The following is a 14,762-nucleotide window of genomic DNA, read 5'->3' as shown; positions in this document are numbered from 1 at the left end:
ACGCCAGGTCCTAGGAGGTTAACAAGGGGGTGCTGGAAGAAACTCAAAAACGTTCAGTACTTGAATAACTCCGGAAATGTATATGTAAACAGTGGAATGTTTACTACTTTGTATTTGTCTAATCTCGTCTGCAACGATAATGCTACATTATGCATTGTAAGCTAGCAGGATATAACATCACATGATTTTAGTTTACTATTTATACTTGGGTAAAGATGAAGTGCACACTTGTAAGCATAAAGTGGTCGTCCCATCAAAGAGCTCATGAGGAACCTCTAGCTTCAAGCTCACCCTTGTTGAAGGAGACTCAGGTATTTTCGCTGAGTCTTCTTAAATGTGTAGCCGAAAGACTATTTTGTAGGTCTTTGACGTGAAAACAAATATATACACCTCATCCCTTTGAATGTATCCTCAGCCAGTAAAACATATGGAGTGAATTAGGAGTTAAAATTGAGATGTCAGAATGATTTCTAATATGGCTAACTAAACTTCTGTGTGAGCATTCAGTACCTAAAACTGGAACACTGGCACTCCTGAAGCGAACTGGAGCCAGAAAAAAGACAGGGAAATGGACAAATCCAAAAGTAGAGCAGGCAAAAGAGAGAAGGCACAAAAAAAGCTGAAGTTGAAGCCACAGGTAAGCGACAGGCTCATCACCATTGTAGTTTTTATTTTAAAATATTGAGTAGATCATCAAGTTGCTAGACAGGAAACAGACTAAATGAAACCAAAAGATAGAAACTCACTTTGACTGTAGTCTTGGTCATGGCTATGGAGAGGTGAAAGTATTCCAGGAGATAAATACTCCTCTTCCATTTCTCTGTCATCATTCAGCTTACTTCTGAGCTCACTTCTTCGACTCAACTTTCCTGGTAGCGTCTGGTATTTGCTCAGCTCCATGTGGGGATTCTGACCAAAGACAAATGCGTTTGTTTCGTTTTATAACTCATACTCCCAATTGAGTGAATTTATATACTGCAAGATCAAACGGTTTTCAAGATGAAGTTTATGTAAAGTGATGTGGGAAAAGTGTTTGCCCAATTCCAGATTTTACATGATCTAACAACTTAATTTATTAGTCAAAGAGAAAACAAACAAAATGTAGCGCTTAATTGAAGAAAAAAATTGGAACTCATCAACTGAGTGGAAAAATGATTCCCCCTAAATTTAAGCATATTAGCCTTCAATGCGTCAACTGCCATCAAGTCTTGTAGAATTTCCACCACTATGGACCAGTCTGGTTTTGAGCATTAACCACATTTTTCGGTCATCACAGAGCAAATATTTTTGGTCAGGACTTGGACTGGTCCACTCCAACGTCCATACATTAAGAGGTGGACTTCCTACAAAACCCAAGTTTATTTCAGAGACTACAAACAAATGCACAGACATTTTGCTCCAGGATTTTTTTTTGTGGATAGCAGAATTTCTGGTTCCATTTATAGCAGCAAGTCTTACAGGCGCTAAGGCAGTTAAACAGCATAATACATAATTACATTACCTGCACCCATATTTTACTGCTGATTTCATTCATTCATTTTCTGAACTGCTTTATCCTCACTAGAGTCGCGGGGGGTGCTGGAGCCTATCACAGCTGACTTCAGGCCAGAGCGGGGGAAACCCTGAAGCGGTGGCCAGCCGATCACAGGGCACGAGGAGACGGACAACCATTCACGCTCACACTCATACCTAGGGGCAATTTAGAGTATCCAATCAGCCAACCATGCATGTTTTTGGAATGTGGGAGGAAACCGGAGTACCCGGAGAAAACCCATGCAGCCAAACATGCAAACTCCACACTGGTGGACCAACCTGGATTTGAACCCATCACCCCAGAGCTGTGAGGCCGACGTGCTAACCACTCAAGCAGCCGGGCCGCTCTGCTGATTTTATATTATTTTTCTAGAATTTAGTTTTACTTTAACACCAGCTTCAATAGCACACAGCTTCCAATAAGTTGGAGCATTCTTTCGTCAGACCAGTATTTTCCCAAACGGATTGGAAAAGACCAGATGAGTTCTGGCAAATGAGTTGGCCCTAAATGTTGTTTTTTGCTCAACAATGGTATTTATTTTCGAACTATGACATGAATGCCAATATTAACCAGGCTCTTTTTGTATGGTGGATTCATGAAAACTTAATTGAGGCAATTGATGCTAGCAGTTCTTTGGACATTGGAAAATATCTAAAACACATTATTCCCTATTAAAAGTGATTTTGATAAACAACGAATCCAGTGGTCCTTAAAAAAAAAAACTTCCACAGAAGCTAGAAAAACATTCAAATAAAAGCTGCATTTTGTTTATCTGTGTTGCCTTTGACTAATATTTAAATTAGTTTGATGAAGTAAGGTAAATATATTGGGAAAGGGCAAACACTTTTTTCACATTGCTGTATCTTTCTTTACGATGTGTGGTTAATATGCTCTTATGTTAATTCTGATGACGGTAAATATACGTCAAGTGTTCGCCTTTGGTCAGCGAACAACACGTCCCATTTGATCGTGACGATGATTCGATGTTGTACTTTGTTCTGTTGCATAACGAGAAGGTTGCATGTGGGATGCGGCATCAAAGTCATCGGGGCTATGAAGAAATAACAGGAAAAAGGCCAACTGGAAAAAAAGAGCTGGGAGGAAACTTTGACGCTAAGCATTTTTGACAGCTACTTCATGTGTGTGTGCATATAAGATCACAAACAAGATCATGGATTGTACAGTTAAGTACAAACAGAATTCCCCATGATTTGTTAATGTAAAAATAGATATATAAAAAGTTTAATACATCTAATAACATGAGATGGAACGTGTACAGTATGTGGGTGCAGTATAAGCTATGTAAGAAATACCTGAATTCATCCATTAGTTCTGCCATGGTTTTAACTGACTCTAAACTCAACTCATTTTGTCTCTCATTTTATGAATAAACATTCACTTTTCCTGTTTCAAACGGACAGTGTCGGAGTGCACGGTTAGGTTAGTCCATTTTTAGCATGACGAAATATTTTGTATATCATTTTTATTTTTGAGAAACTTGAAAGGAGGAACTTAAGCCATAGGAACATGAAACACACATGACCTTAAGTCGTGCATAATATGTCCCAGGGCATTCTTGCACAACAAATGCAGGAATAACTTGCCTTCTCTCAGAGCTCACAGACCTGATAGTGTAAATTGCTCTTTTGTGTTTTGCAATGAACAAATGTATATTCTGTTTGTTTATAAAGCACTGTGTTAGATTGTGTTATGTCATGCAGCAGATAAATACCTCTCCCGCTATGTCTGATTCATTTTCATCTGGCAGGATCTCTACACACTAACAACCACACAGATACACACATGCACATGCAAGCATAAAGAACACATTCTGTTAAAAAAGAAGCAAATCTGTTAGAACAATAACAATGCTTTATATTGATTAGTTAAATTAGATAAGAGCAACATGGAAGCCAAACATGGGGAGTAATAAATCTTAAGAACCTTTTGTAAAGATCTGCTCTGCAATTCCTCAAGACTGCTTGACTGCAACCTGCGCTGATGCCTGGAAAAATAACGCTGGATTATCGATTCATCCACATGGAGTTAATGCTTATTTTTTTGTAGATGGTATACATAGGAGTCAAGCAAAGAAGGTTCACCATGATCCATTGAAGAAGCTTGAATCACCAGCAGAAAGTGATACATCCATAGAGTTCTGAAAACTAAAATACATGGCACAGAACAGTTGAGATTTGCATTGTACCCGTTGGGATGTGCAATCTTGCAGTATGTGTGTTCTTTTTTTGTACATGTATTGTACCATGAATCCAGTTCTCTCTGGAAAGGTAAAGTGGAGATAGGGGAAGATCCTCTCGAAGAAATCTATGGACAAATAAAATCTCTTGTCATTCTTCATAAATTTTGTACACCACTTAACCTGGTCAGCATTACAAGACAGACTAGAGTCGATCATAGCTGAGTGGTGGTGAAATGTTGACTGCTCTGTAGCAATCATTTGAAATTGAGTTTGATTTATTTAATAAGGGACACCACATATTAATGAACATATTTATATTCATGTTAATGAACAAATTTAGATATAAATATGAAAGATTGTAGCCGAGGGCTAATTTTCATCTTTAGTTCCTTGTGTAGGTTGAAGATAAACAATGACACATAATAGACCAGGGGTGTCAAACTGATTCCGCAGAGGGCCGCAGTGGGTCCTGGTCTTTGTTCCAACTGAACCAGTGCCGTCAGTTTAATCAATGAGGTGTCTTCTAAAATAAGTACCACCTGACTTTAATCAGGGCGGCCTGGCAGCTAAGTGGTTAGCGCGTCAGCCTCACATTGAGCGACCTGGGTTCAGATCCAGGTCGGTCCACCTGTGTGGAGTTTGCATGTTCTCCCTGGGTCTGCTAGGGTTTTCTCCGGGTACTCCGGTTTCCTCCCACATTCCAAAGACATGCATTGTAGGCTGATTGTACACTCTTAAACTGCCCCTAGGTATGAGTGTGAGCGGGAATTGTTTGTCTGCTTGTGCCCTTGCGATTGGCTGGCCACCAATTCAGGGTGTCCCCCGCCTCTGGCCCGAAGTCATCTGGGATAGGCTCCAGCACCCCCCGCAACCTTAGTGAGGATAAAGCGGTTCAGAAAATTAGATGAGATGAAGAGACTTTAGTCAACTGATTACACTTGCAAAAGGTATCCTCAGTTCAGTTGGAATAAAAACCTGCACCAATCACAAACAAGATGGCGGCGCGCACGGGTGCAGCGGCTCAATGCTCTCCAGTTTTGTTTTGTTTTTTCTCAATCTTATCGTTATTTACTAACATCTGCTAGGCAAACTTTTTCTACAGTCGCCAGGATTTAATTACTCTCGGGAGGAGATGCGATATAGCCATCACAATAGATTACCAACGGACCTACGATATCACCGAGGACATCTCGAGACCACCAGGATCTCCGTGGATAGTCAGCCCACTCAGAGTACGACGGAGGCGGCGAAGGGAAAGAAAGCAAAAGCGCGGATGCCGGGCGGGCCTAGCTGCTAAGCTAAGAAAACAACCACACAGAGCACCGCTTCCGAGTTTCTTCTTGACCAACGCCAGATCCATCACCCACAAAATGGGCGATTTGGGACTTCAGCTTGCTACCAACAGCTTTGTCAGGAACTGCAACGTTATTTTCATCACGGAAACGTGGCTACACCCGCAAATCCCCGACGCTGCGGTATCGCTAGCTAGCCGGACGCTATTCCGAAACGATCGTTCGAAAGAATTACAAAGGGAGAGCAAGGGGGAGGGGGGACTATGCAAGTATATACACAATGAATGGTGCTGCAACAGTAAGATCATTAACACTCACTGCTCCCCGGATTTAGAGCTATTGGAAGTACGGTGCAGGCCCTTCTATCTACCTAGAGAGTTAACGATTGTCATTGTAATGGCGGTTTACATCCCACCGGATGCTAACGTTAGCACGGCACTTAGCCTCCTGCTAGCGGCTATAAACAAACAGCAGCTTGACCACCCCGATGGAGTCTTTATTGTTGCTGGTGACTTCAACAAAGCATGTTTAAAGACTGTTCTGCCTAAGTTTATCCAGTACGTGAAGTGTCATACCAAAGGAGATAAAACTCTAGACCACGTTTATTCTAATATCAAACATGCTTATAGAGCCAAACCCCTCCCTCACCTAGCTGGATCAGACCATCTCTGCCTGTCCCTCACCCCGGCATACACACCATTCCGGAGGCTAACAAGGCCACAAATAAAGATAATAAAAACATGGCCCAAGGACGCCCTTTCTCAGCTGCAGGACTGTTTTTCCCGCACCATTTGGGAACTTTTTGAACACCACAACCTCCAGGACTACACGGGCATTGTACTTTCCTGCTTTCCTATCAAAAACTGCACGGACAACGTTACTGTTAATAAACGGATACAGGTTTTTCCTAACCTGAGACACAGGCACTCATCAAATGCCGTAACATCGCCTTCAGGTCAGGGGACAAGGTACAATACAGTGCTGCCAGAGCAGAGCTGAAGAGAGGCATTAAAAAGGCCAAGGCAGCATATTCAAGGAAAATTGAGGAGCACTTCGCAAGAAATAACCCAAAGAAGATGTGGCAGGGAATACGACATATTACCAATTACAATGACAATAATGTGTCTGTTAACACAGATGCCTCACTAGCAGAGGAACAGAACGGTTTCTTTGCCCGCTTTGAGACTGACAAATCAGGCCCAGTCTCAACACATCCACCCCACCCGGCAGCAGTACACTGGAGCTTCAGGAACATGAAGTGAGACAGGTACTGCGGACTGTGAACACCAGGAAGGCTGCTGGCCCTGACAGAGTATCTGGGAAGGTGCTCAAAGCCTGTGCTGACCAGCTGACTGGTGTTTTCACAAAGATCTTCAATTGTTCCCTGCAACAATCCATCATCCCATCCTGTCTGAAATCTGCCACCATTATCCCTGTCCCTAAAAAGCCAACCATTGACAGCCTGAATGATTATAGGCCTGTTGCACTCACGCCTGTGATCATGAAGTGCTTTGAAAAGTTGGTCGCCCGTCATATCAGGGATACAATCCCTCCCTCAGTTGACCCTCACCAGTTTGCCTATAGAGCAAATAGGTCCACTGAGGACGCCCTCGCCATAGCTCTACACACAGCACAGATCTGGCCCCACTCATCATAAATGGACTATGCGTAGACAGGGTCCAGTGCTTCAAATTCCTGAGGGTCCACGTCACGGACAAGCTCTCCTGGTCTACCAATGCCACGGCAGTGGTGAAGAAAGCCCAGAAGCGACTCCATTTCCTGAGGGTACTCAGGAGGAACAACTCGGACACTAAGCTTCTGGTAACCTTCTATAGAGCCACTGTGGAGAGCATCCTGGCATACTGCATTACAGTGTTGTACGCTGGAAGCACGGCAGCAGACAGAAAGGCCATGCAGAGAGTGATCAACACCGCCCAGAATATCATCGGCTGCTCTCTGCCCTCACTGGATGACATTGCCAGCCCTCGCTACCTCAGCAGAGCCAGGAACATTGTCAGGGACCAATACCACCCTGGTCACAACCTGTTCCAGCTGCTGCCCTCTGGCAGACGCTACAGGTCTAAAAAAAAGCACGGACAAATAGACTTAAGGACAGTTTTTTCCCCACAGCCATCAGGACTCTGAACTTGAGTTATCACGACACACGATCCCTTCTGTGCAATAACTTTGTGGTGTGCAATAACAATGTGCAATATCTTAGAAATCTGTGCAATATTTTTGAATCTGTGCAATATTTTAGAATTATGTGCAATATTTTAGAATTCTGTGCAATATTTTAGAATTCACCGTTTTAGACAGCGTTGCAATCAAAATTTAGTTCGTCTAACAGCCAGGCTTTATGATCATTGAGGAAGAGGTTCAGAGACGGGAGTTAACGTATTTTAATTGGTATTGAGTTCCAGGTATGTGCGGCAAGGACAGAGAAGTTGTTTTGGCTGAATGCACTCTTTTTGAAGGGAATTACTACACAGTCACCTCTAGAGCTAGCCCATGTTGTCCTTGCAGTGGAGGAGGAGCTTTGTGTTGGAAGAATTTCTTTTATTTCTTTGTTTCTTAGAGACGTAAATCTCTGCCTGTCATTAATACTTTTTGTTTTAATATTTCTTAATGCTTCCCATATACTTTGCCTTTTACTTTGTGCTTTATGCTTTGTTGTTGACCTTTGCGACTCGACCCCACCAAGTCGCGTGGCTTGGTCTGCTTGCTACTGCAACCAAGGAAATTTCCCGAATACGGGATGAAATAAAGTTCCAATCCAATATTTTGAGAGCATGGTCTCATTTTTTCATTAAATGCCTGTATGTCTTCATTTAACCATGGGAAGTGATTCTTTTTTTGATGGTTTTGTTTTCATTTTTCTTGTGAATGTAGACACTGTGTCCTGGATAATGATCATGAAAGTATTGGAGCTGTCATTAGTATGGTTATCGTCCCAAATTATATTGTTTAACGCCAGTGTCAGATTTGGGATCTCCCTTTTTGGTACTCCTATCTGCTCTGACATGTTTTTTGAGCAAATCAAGATCTATTTTTAGGAAGCTTTCTTGAGAATAGGATAAGGTTATGGTGTGATAGACCTGTAATCATATTGAAAATCTTTTGGATCCTCTCATACTTATTGGAAAAGATCAGATCTATGCATGCTTCCGAAGAACCAGTTCGTCTAGTAGGACTTATGATTAGTTGCTTAAAGTTAAACTTAGTTAAAAGTGATTTCAACTGTCTCCAATTTAATTTATCAAGCTCTTCAGATCTGAAAATAATCCACTGTGGTGCTGTCTCGCCATCTCTTTCGGTAGATTGTGCGCGCGATGGAAGACGTTAGAAACCGTAGTTACATGCCGGAGACCGAAGTTTAATAAATCCATGGGGCTGTATTTGATGTTAAAGTCCGGTATTGACGAACAACTTTCAAAAACACGCGAAAAACACGAAGAGTAAAAAAGTAGGGAAAGTTTGAGGCTGCATGCATTGGCGCCGCCATCTTGTTTCTTTCCTTGATTGTTATTGTTACTGTTATTGTTAAATGTTTTGGTGGGATCTGTGTGACCTTACCTCTGACCTATTGATATCACAGTGGCCTTTGTGTGTGATGGCTCTACGTCCTTTTAAACTGCCACCCAGCTCCTCTTCACTACTTGCTGGAGTACAAAATAATAGTTTAACATTTGTGGGTCAATTACTCAGTTTTACCTACTACTGTGGTACCTCGAGATACGAGCTTAATCCGTTCCGGAACTGAGCTCGTATGACGAGATTCCCGTAACTCGAGCGGACGTTTTCCATTGAAATGAATGGAAAACAAATTAATTCGTTCCAGCCCTCTGAAAAAACACCAAAAACAGGATATTGGATTGGAAAAAATGTTTTATTTCTTCTAATTCGCCATCTATTAACAAAGTAACACATAACTAGAGGTTTAATAGTAATAAAATGTGTTTAATCTAACTAAAATTGGGCAGATTTCGCCGACGGGAGACAGAGACGTTTGGGGGCGTGGGCGGGGGGTTCCTTTTTTTTTCCACGACAACGCACTCGTAAACGGAACAAACAAATTTAAATTAACTTGGATTAATATATACAGACACTCAAACATACGTTTAATGTAACTTTACACAAAACTGAATTCTAATTTTGTTGTAATCTTTTTTTACCTTCATTCTGGCCGGGTTAGCGGTTTGACACGCATCCACCCTCACGTTCGCTATCGATGGACTGTTTGCTGTTGTATTGCCTTCAAAATATTCCCAAAATGATGCACACAAATGTCCTCACAATAGGATAACGCACGACCACTTGCCAACGAGAAATAGTCTTTAAAAAACGATCGCGGGAGCTTTCCTAAGAAAGAATAACAGGAAATGACATATCTGAGCTTCCCACGTAGTGATTGTGGGTAATGAAGTTTTATTCTGAGAAAGGTTGCCATTGCCTATGGTTTTGTGTGCAGGAGTATACTTCATTCCCCAGAAAGCCCTCTTTTTGCATGCGCGTTGTGCGTTTCCTGGTCGTATGAGAAACTCGTCTGAATTAATTAGTTCCGTGCTCGTAAATATTGTTATACACGAAAGATATGCAAAAAAGACCTGGCTTGGTCGCATCACGAAATTTTGACCGCATAACGGGCGAATTATTCGATCGAAATTTCCCCCGTAAGACGAGCATTTTGTATGACGAGCGGTCGTATGACGAGGTACCACTGTAATTAAATAATTTTAGCAAATCGGTAGATGAATCTCTTACCATGTGTGAGTGCCATGAGCTCGTTGATCTTTCTGTATTGGCCAAGCAAAGTTGTCAGTTCCTCAATGCGCCGTGTCTGTTTGTGCAAAGAAGGTGGGATTTTTAATAAGCCAAGCATGTCTTAATTATCATCATTTGACTCTAACACTGTCAAAATATGTTTGGTCACCTTTTCGTCGTTTGAAGCTAAGAGAGACTCCATCCCCACTTTTAGTCTTTGGTATTCCAGGTCTGAAAACATGAGCCATTCAAATTTAATTCATACATCTTAGCTCATGTCAAGTTTATTTAATGCATCTGATGAGCTCTTGACGGGATGATATTTGTGACAGACATGACAACCATGCAAATATGACGCAACAAACAGAAGAAATGCATGCTGACAGGAAGCGCAACCACCTGTCATTCGAGACAAAAGACATTTCATAAAAGGGGTGGCATTTGGTCAGAAACAAAGGTACACTAGATAACGCCAGAGATGTTCATTATTGTGATGGTACAGCAATATAAAAATCAGAGCTGCCAACCTCCGTCGACACCATTTCAGGAATACCCTTGTCCCATTTCCGGAATATTTCCGGAGTGAATGCGATTCACGCAAAATCGATATAAAATGTAAAAAAAAATAAGCATAGGAAATTTAAATCAAACTTTTATTATCATCTTTTTACATTAATTGAAATATTGTGTTTTTGCAAACTATTGAAAAAGTACAGCGTAATGAAAATAAGTTTATCTTTGTGTTTGGCTCCTTCTACGTGCGTTTTACAGTCAGTAATTCCAACATGTGTCACGCTGAAGTTGCACTTGCATGTTCAACAATGCGCCAATGTCGTGCAATGTATGTTTTATCAGCGCTTTTCTTGTGGAAATCCTGATGCGGCCCAGTCTCACCCAGACTCGGCCTCTAGCGGCCCCCAGGTAAATTGAGTTTGAGACCCCTGCTTAAGAGCAACCACAGAAATTATAGGATTTGTTTCAAAACAAGACTGGTAGTTTAGACAGCCTTAATAATACTTACTTCCCTTGTGGAAAAAAAAATGAAAACAAAAATGTTAAAGCGATAGATGCTACCAATGCAATCGACTTCAAATCAATTGCCATGCTAAAGTCGCACAAGACCAATCATTCGTCAGAACTTGTAACTTGGACGATTCACAATGCACTCGTGTTACCAAATTCTTCCGGTTTACAGTGCAGTTGAATCAAGATGGCTGAAGCGGTAGCGATGGTGTGAATTTTGAGAGATTTAAATTGGAAATTTGGTACTTTTCCGAAATGGTTGATTAAAAAAAATGTAAGTGAAATTTTTGGGGGAATTCCGGACATTAGGGAGGTTGTCCGGAGTCCCGGAGTTTGCGTTGCATTTTCGGAGAAACTCCTGAAATTCTGGAGTAGTTGGCAGCCCTGAAAAATCAACAGCATGAGGCTGGTCTTCAAATTTTTCATCCTCTCATTTACCGTACTATGGGACTATTAATCGCAAAAAAAAATTGCATCATGACAAATTAAAAAAACAAATCGAATATTTTGGTGCAAATGCAAGTGTCCGTCATTTCTCCTCGTCAATTCCAAATAATCACTGGTATTACATTAGCAACAAAAGAGCAGTTCAAAATTAAAGAATAGTTAGCAAAATAAAAGCAAAAAAATGGCAAAACCTCACGAGCACCCGGGCTACATCCAGCCACGCATCATGCTATTCTTGTAGTAATATAATCTTTCATAATCTTTACAAGAAACGTTACAGCAATTCTGCCCAACAGCGGCCATTTAGTCCACTTTCAACTTTCATAGCATGCACACCAGCTTTTACTAGCTGTTTTGGATAATACTTAGCTCATTAACGGTTTAATTAAATTAGCTAGCTAGTTTAGCTTCGCCAACTTCGCGTTTTCTCCCAGTTTCAGTTTATCTGCTGCAGCTGAAGGTTCATATCTTCTTTTGCTCGCCTACGAATACAATTAAAAGCCATTCAGATTTCTATAGCTACTTTATATATCTTTAACAATTTCCCTTTGACGGTTTGTCAAAAAAAAAGGTACAACTCTAGCCATCTTTTATTTCTTTTTAAAACAAAAGCCAATGATTGATCACAGACTTGTTTGCAGCGGCTATGATTAGAAATAAAAGTAAAAATGCACAAAAATACATTTTAATGAAGTAAATGCAGATCGTAGCCCGCTCACTATGCGCATATACTGTACAACCTCTTAAAACATTTAAAAAAAAATCAAACCACTCCAAATCGATAACCCTTAATAATTTATTTTATTATTATTTAATCTATAAATATACTGGTTTGATTAATATCTGGAAGATAAACACTCAATTTACAGTTATTTTCTCCCTACGACTCCTTGTTCACGACTGAAAGGGTAAAAAAAACATGTAGGGACATGTCAAATTCTACATTTTAATCATGTCCATATCACAGTTCTGAGATTAGGGGAACAAGCCTGCTTCACTCTGCTGACCTCACTTGGACTACTATATATTCATTTCTTATGTATTGATTCTTTATTTGTCTGTCTGTTGTTATTTGTGCACTATGTGGTGAAAGCTTTTAATCTCATTATACTTGTATATTGACAATAAAAGCATTCAATTCAATTCAAATGTGTGGCGTTTGCAATTGAGATTACACAAAACATAGCTCTCTTTATGACGCAATACATTCGGAGAAACTACCATCTCAATCAAATATCTTTTTGATAGTGTCATCCAAAACTCAAGAGATCATGTTTGCAAAAGGAAGTGAAGAGTTCAGTTTTTTTTTCCTCGATGGGACTCTAGGACTATGACTGAAACTGATTTTTGCAGTGGCTTCATCACAAACCAATTTCAAGTGTAACATACTGATCATTGTGGAACATTTAATTCTGAGGAGAATCACATTGAATTACAGTAATACCTCGATTATCGCGGTTAATGGGGGGTCAGACTCCCCGCGAAAAGTGAAAATCTGCGAAGTAAGGTCACCTCTATTAAAAAAATAAATTATTATTATTATTCTTTAGTGCTGAGTTCTCGTAGCAAGAGTGGCTTATGGTTACGAGTTTTAGCGTGGATTTTCACATTTTTATGAACTAAAATAATAATAATAAAACATTTGTAAAAATTAAAAAAAATACAAAATTAAAAAATAAGCCGCCTCATGGTGTTCACCCGCCTGACTTTGTTGCAGGCAGACACGGGCCAGATTCCCGCAGGCGGCGGTATGATTGGGAGTGCGGATGGTCGTTTGTCTCTCTGTGTGCCTTACGACTGACTGGCGACCAGTCTGGGTGTAGTCTGCCTTTAGCCCGAAGACAGCTGGGTTAGTCTCCAGCAACCCCCGCAAACCTTACGAGGATGGGCGGTATGAAAGATGAATGAATGAATAAAAAAATAAAAAATATATTAAAAAATCCCCAGAAAAAAAACATGCGATGTAGTGAAGCAGCGATAACCGAAGCGAAGTAGCGAGGTGTCTCTGTATATTGAAATTGCCACTCTGGTGGTGGGATATTGACAAAGAGAAACAGTTTGCAGAGGCAAAGCCTCGTGAAAATTCTTCATAATGGATAATTAGACCAGTGACATGACAGCAATCAAACCATCAACAGGAAGACACAAAAACATTGTTGATACAACAGGCAGATGACCTGAATGAAAATGAATCAAGAACAAAAACAATGCGTGCCTTACATTTGTTTATCAGCTGTTTGATATACACCTCCTCTACAGCAGAGGGAGGGCAAAGTTGTTCTTTGAAACACAAGATATTAAAGTTGACAGATGTAGAAACGCACACACACACGTGCACACACGCATTTACAACATTCTCACCGTACTGTAGATGTGATGTGACAGACAAGCTGACGTCGGCATGTACCTCTCTCTTCGTTGTGATTGGCTAATATGCTGCCTCTAGTCAGAAGTTGGGTCTGCAGGCATTGAATCTCGGCATCTTTAGAAGCGAGCAGCTGCTGCAGGTCTGAGATTTCTGCCTGTGGATGGAGATAAGTAGAACTAAATCAGGAAGTCTTCCATGTCTTTGCGCATAGTATGTACACACAAGGACAAAATTATGTGCTCCCATAACAAAGCATAACAGAAATCAAACCCACATTAGTCAGCACAAATTGTCAACTTGAAAACACAAAGTGTAGGTGGCATATTCAAGTGTAAAAAACAGCACAAAATATGTTGAGCTAATATAGGGTACACAAATCTTCTTGTGGAATCATACTTTAAACAAGAAAAGCGCATCCTAAACCGAATTTGAGTATCACTATACTGCATTCTATTTAAACATTTTTCTCTATGTCAGTGTTATTAGAGAATTAAAATTTTATCTTGTATGCCTTGAAAAACAATGGTTGCAATCCTGCAGAAAACAGGTGAATTTACAAATCTAAATATGTCTTCTCTGTGTGATACTTTAAATTTTACATCAATTTAACATATGGGCAAGGCAGTGGTGACCCGTCAGACCCTACAAGGCCTTCTCTATCTGAATCATAAACTGATGTTAATTATATTATGTTCATGAATACTTAAATAATTCAAAGTTTTCTGTCAACTTCCTTTCATTGCTTGTCCTCCGGTTGTGCTGCTTCCAGGTTGTGGGTTCATATTTAGATCAGATTTAGATTAGCACTTTATTTCATCCCTTATTGGGGAAATTTCCTTGGTTGCAGTAGCAAGACAGACACACAAGACTTTGTAGACCTCGGTAAAAAACTGGAGCCACATGCAGGAAGTCCACAAGGTGGGGGGACCTTCTGCAGACTGAGACTGAGGTTACCGCATAGTCCCTCAGTAGTCTGGAGGTTTTAATGATCATCTTCCTTGCCTGGATCCTCCTAAGCTGTCCTATCACCTAATCAGCAGCAGTGGAGAGTGGGAGGCTTCAAAGCACACAATCAGCCCAGCAAGCACCGGCAGCTCCTCCATCTAACCGAGGAGAGAACTCACGCTCCCATAA

The 14,762-nt window shown here is 40.7% G+C and overlaps 1 protein-coding gene across 24 annotated transcripts in view; it reads right to left on the bottom strand.

Moving 5' to 3' along the window:
• Positions 1-14,762, bottom strand: part of ppfibp2b (PPFIA binding protein 2b) — a 77,105-nt gene that overhangs the window by 15,284 nt on the left and 47,059 nt on the right. For 13 of the 24 annotated variants that reach the window (XM_077595221.1, XM_077595222.1, XM_077595227.1 and 10 more), the window contains 11 exons: positions 13,668-13,782; positions 13,481-13,540; positions 9,960-10,021; positions 9,791-9,866; positions 8,603-8,688; positions 3,798-3,859; positions 3,637-3,699; positions 3,479-3,539; positions 3,267-3,314; positions 747-909; positions 511-543 (listed from right to left, as the gene is read on the bottom strand). In XM_077595221.1, the coding sequence (XP_077451347.1) occupies positions 511-543; positions 747-909; positions 3,267-3,314; positions 3,479-3,539; positions 3,637-3,699; positions 3,798-3,859; positions 8,603-8,688; positions 9,791-9,866; positions 9,960-10,021; positions 13,481-13,540; positions 13,668-13,782 (829 nt within the window). The remainder of the gene's footprint in view (positions 1-510; positions 544-746; positions 910-3,266; positions 3,315-3,478; positions 3,540-3,636; positions 3,700-3,797; positions 3,860-8,602; positions 8,689-9,790; positions 9,867-9,959; positions 10,022-13,480; positions 13,541-13,667; positions 13,783-14,762) is intronic. The other 11 variants (XM_077595223.1, XM_077595232.1, XM_077595231.1 and 8 more) reach the window with 6 other exon arrangements.

This window comes from Stigmatopora argus, chromosome 3 (assembly GCF_051989625.1).
Source record: "Stigmatopora argus isolate UIUO_Sarg chromosome 3, RoL_Sarg_1.0, whole genome shotgun sequence".
Lineage (NCBI taxonomy): Eukaryota > Metazoa > Chordata > Actinopteri > Syngnathiformes > Syngnathidae > Stigmatopora > Stigmatopora argus.
Note: the sequence above shows the minus strand (reverse complement) of the source record. Positions and strands in the feature narration are given on the sequence as shown.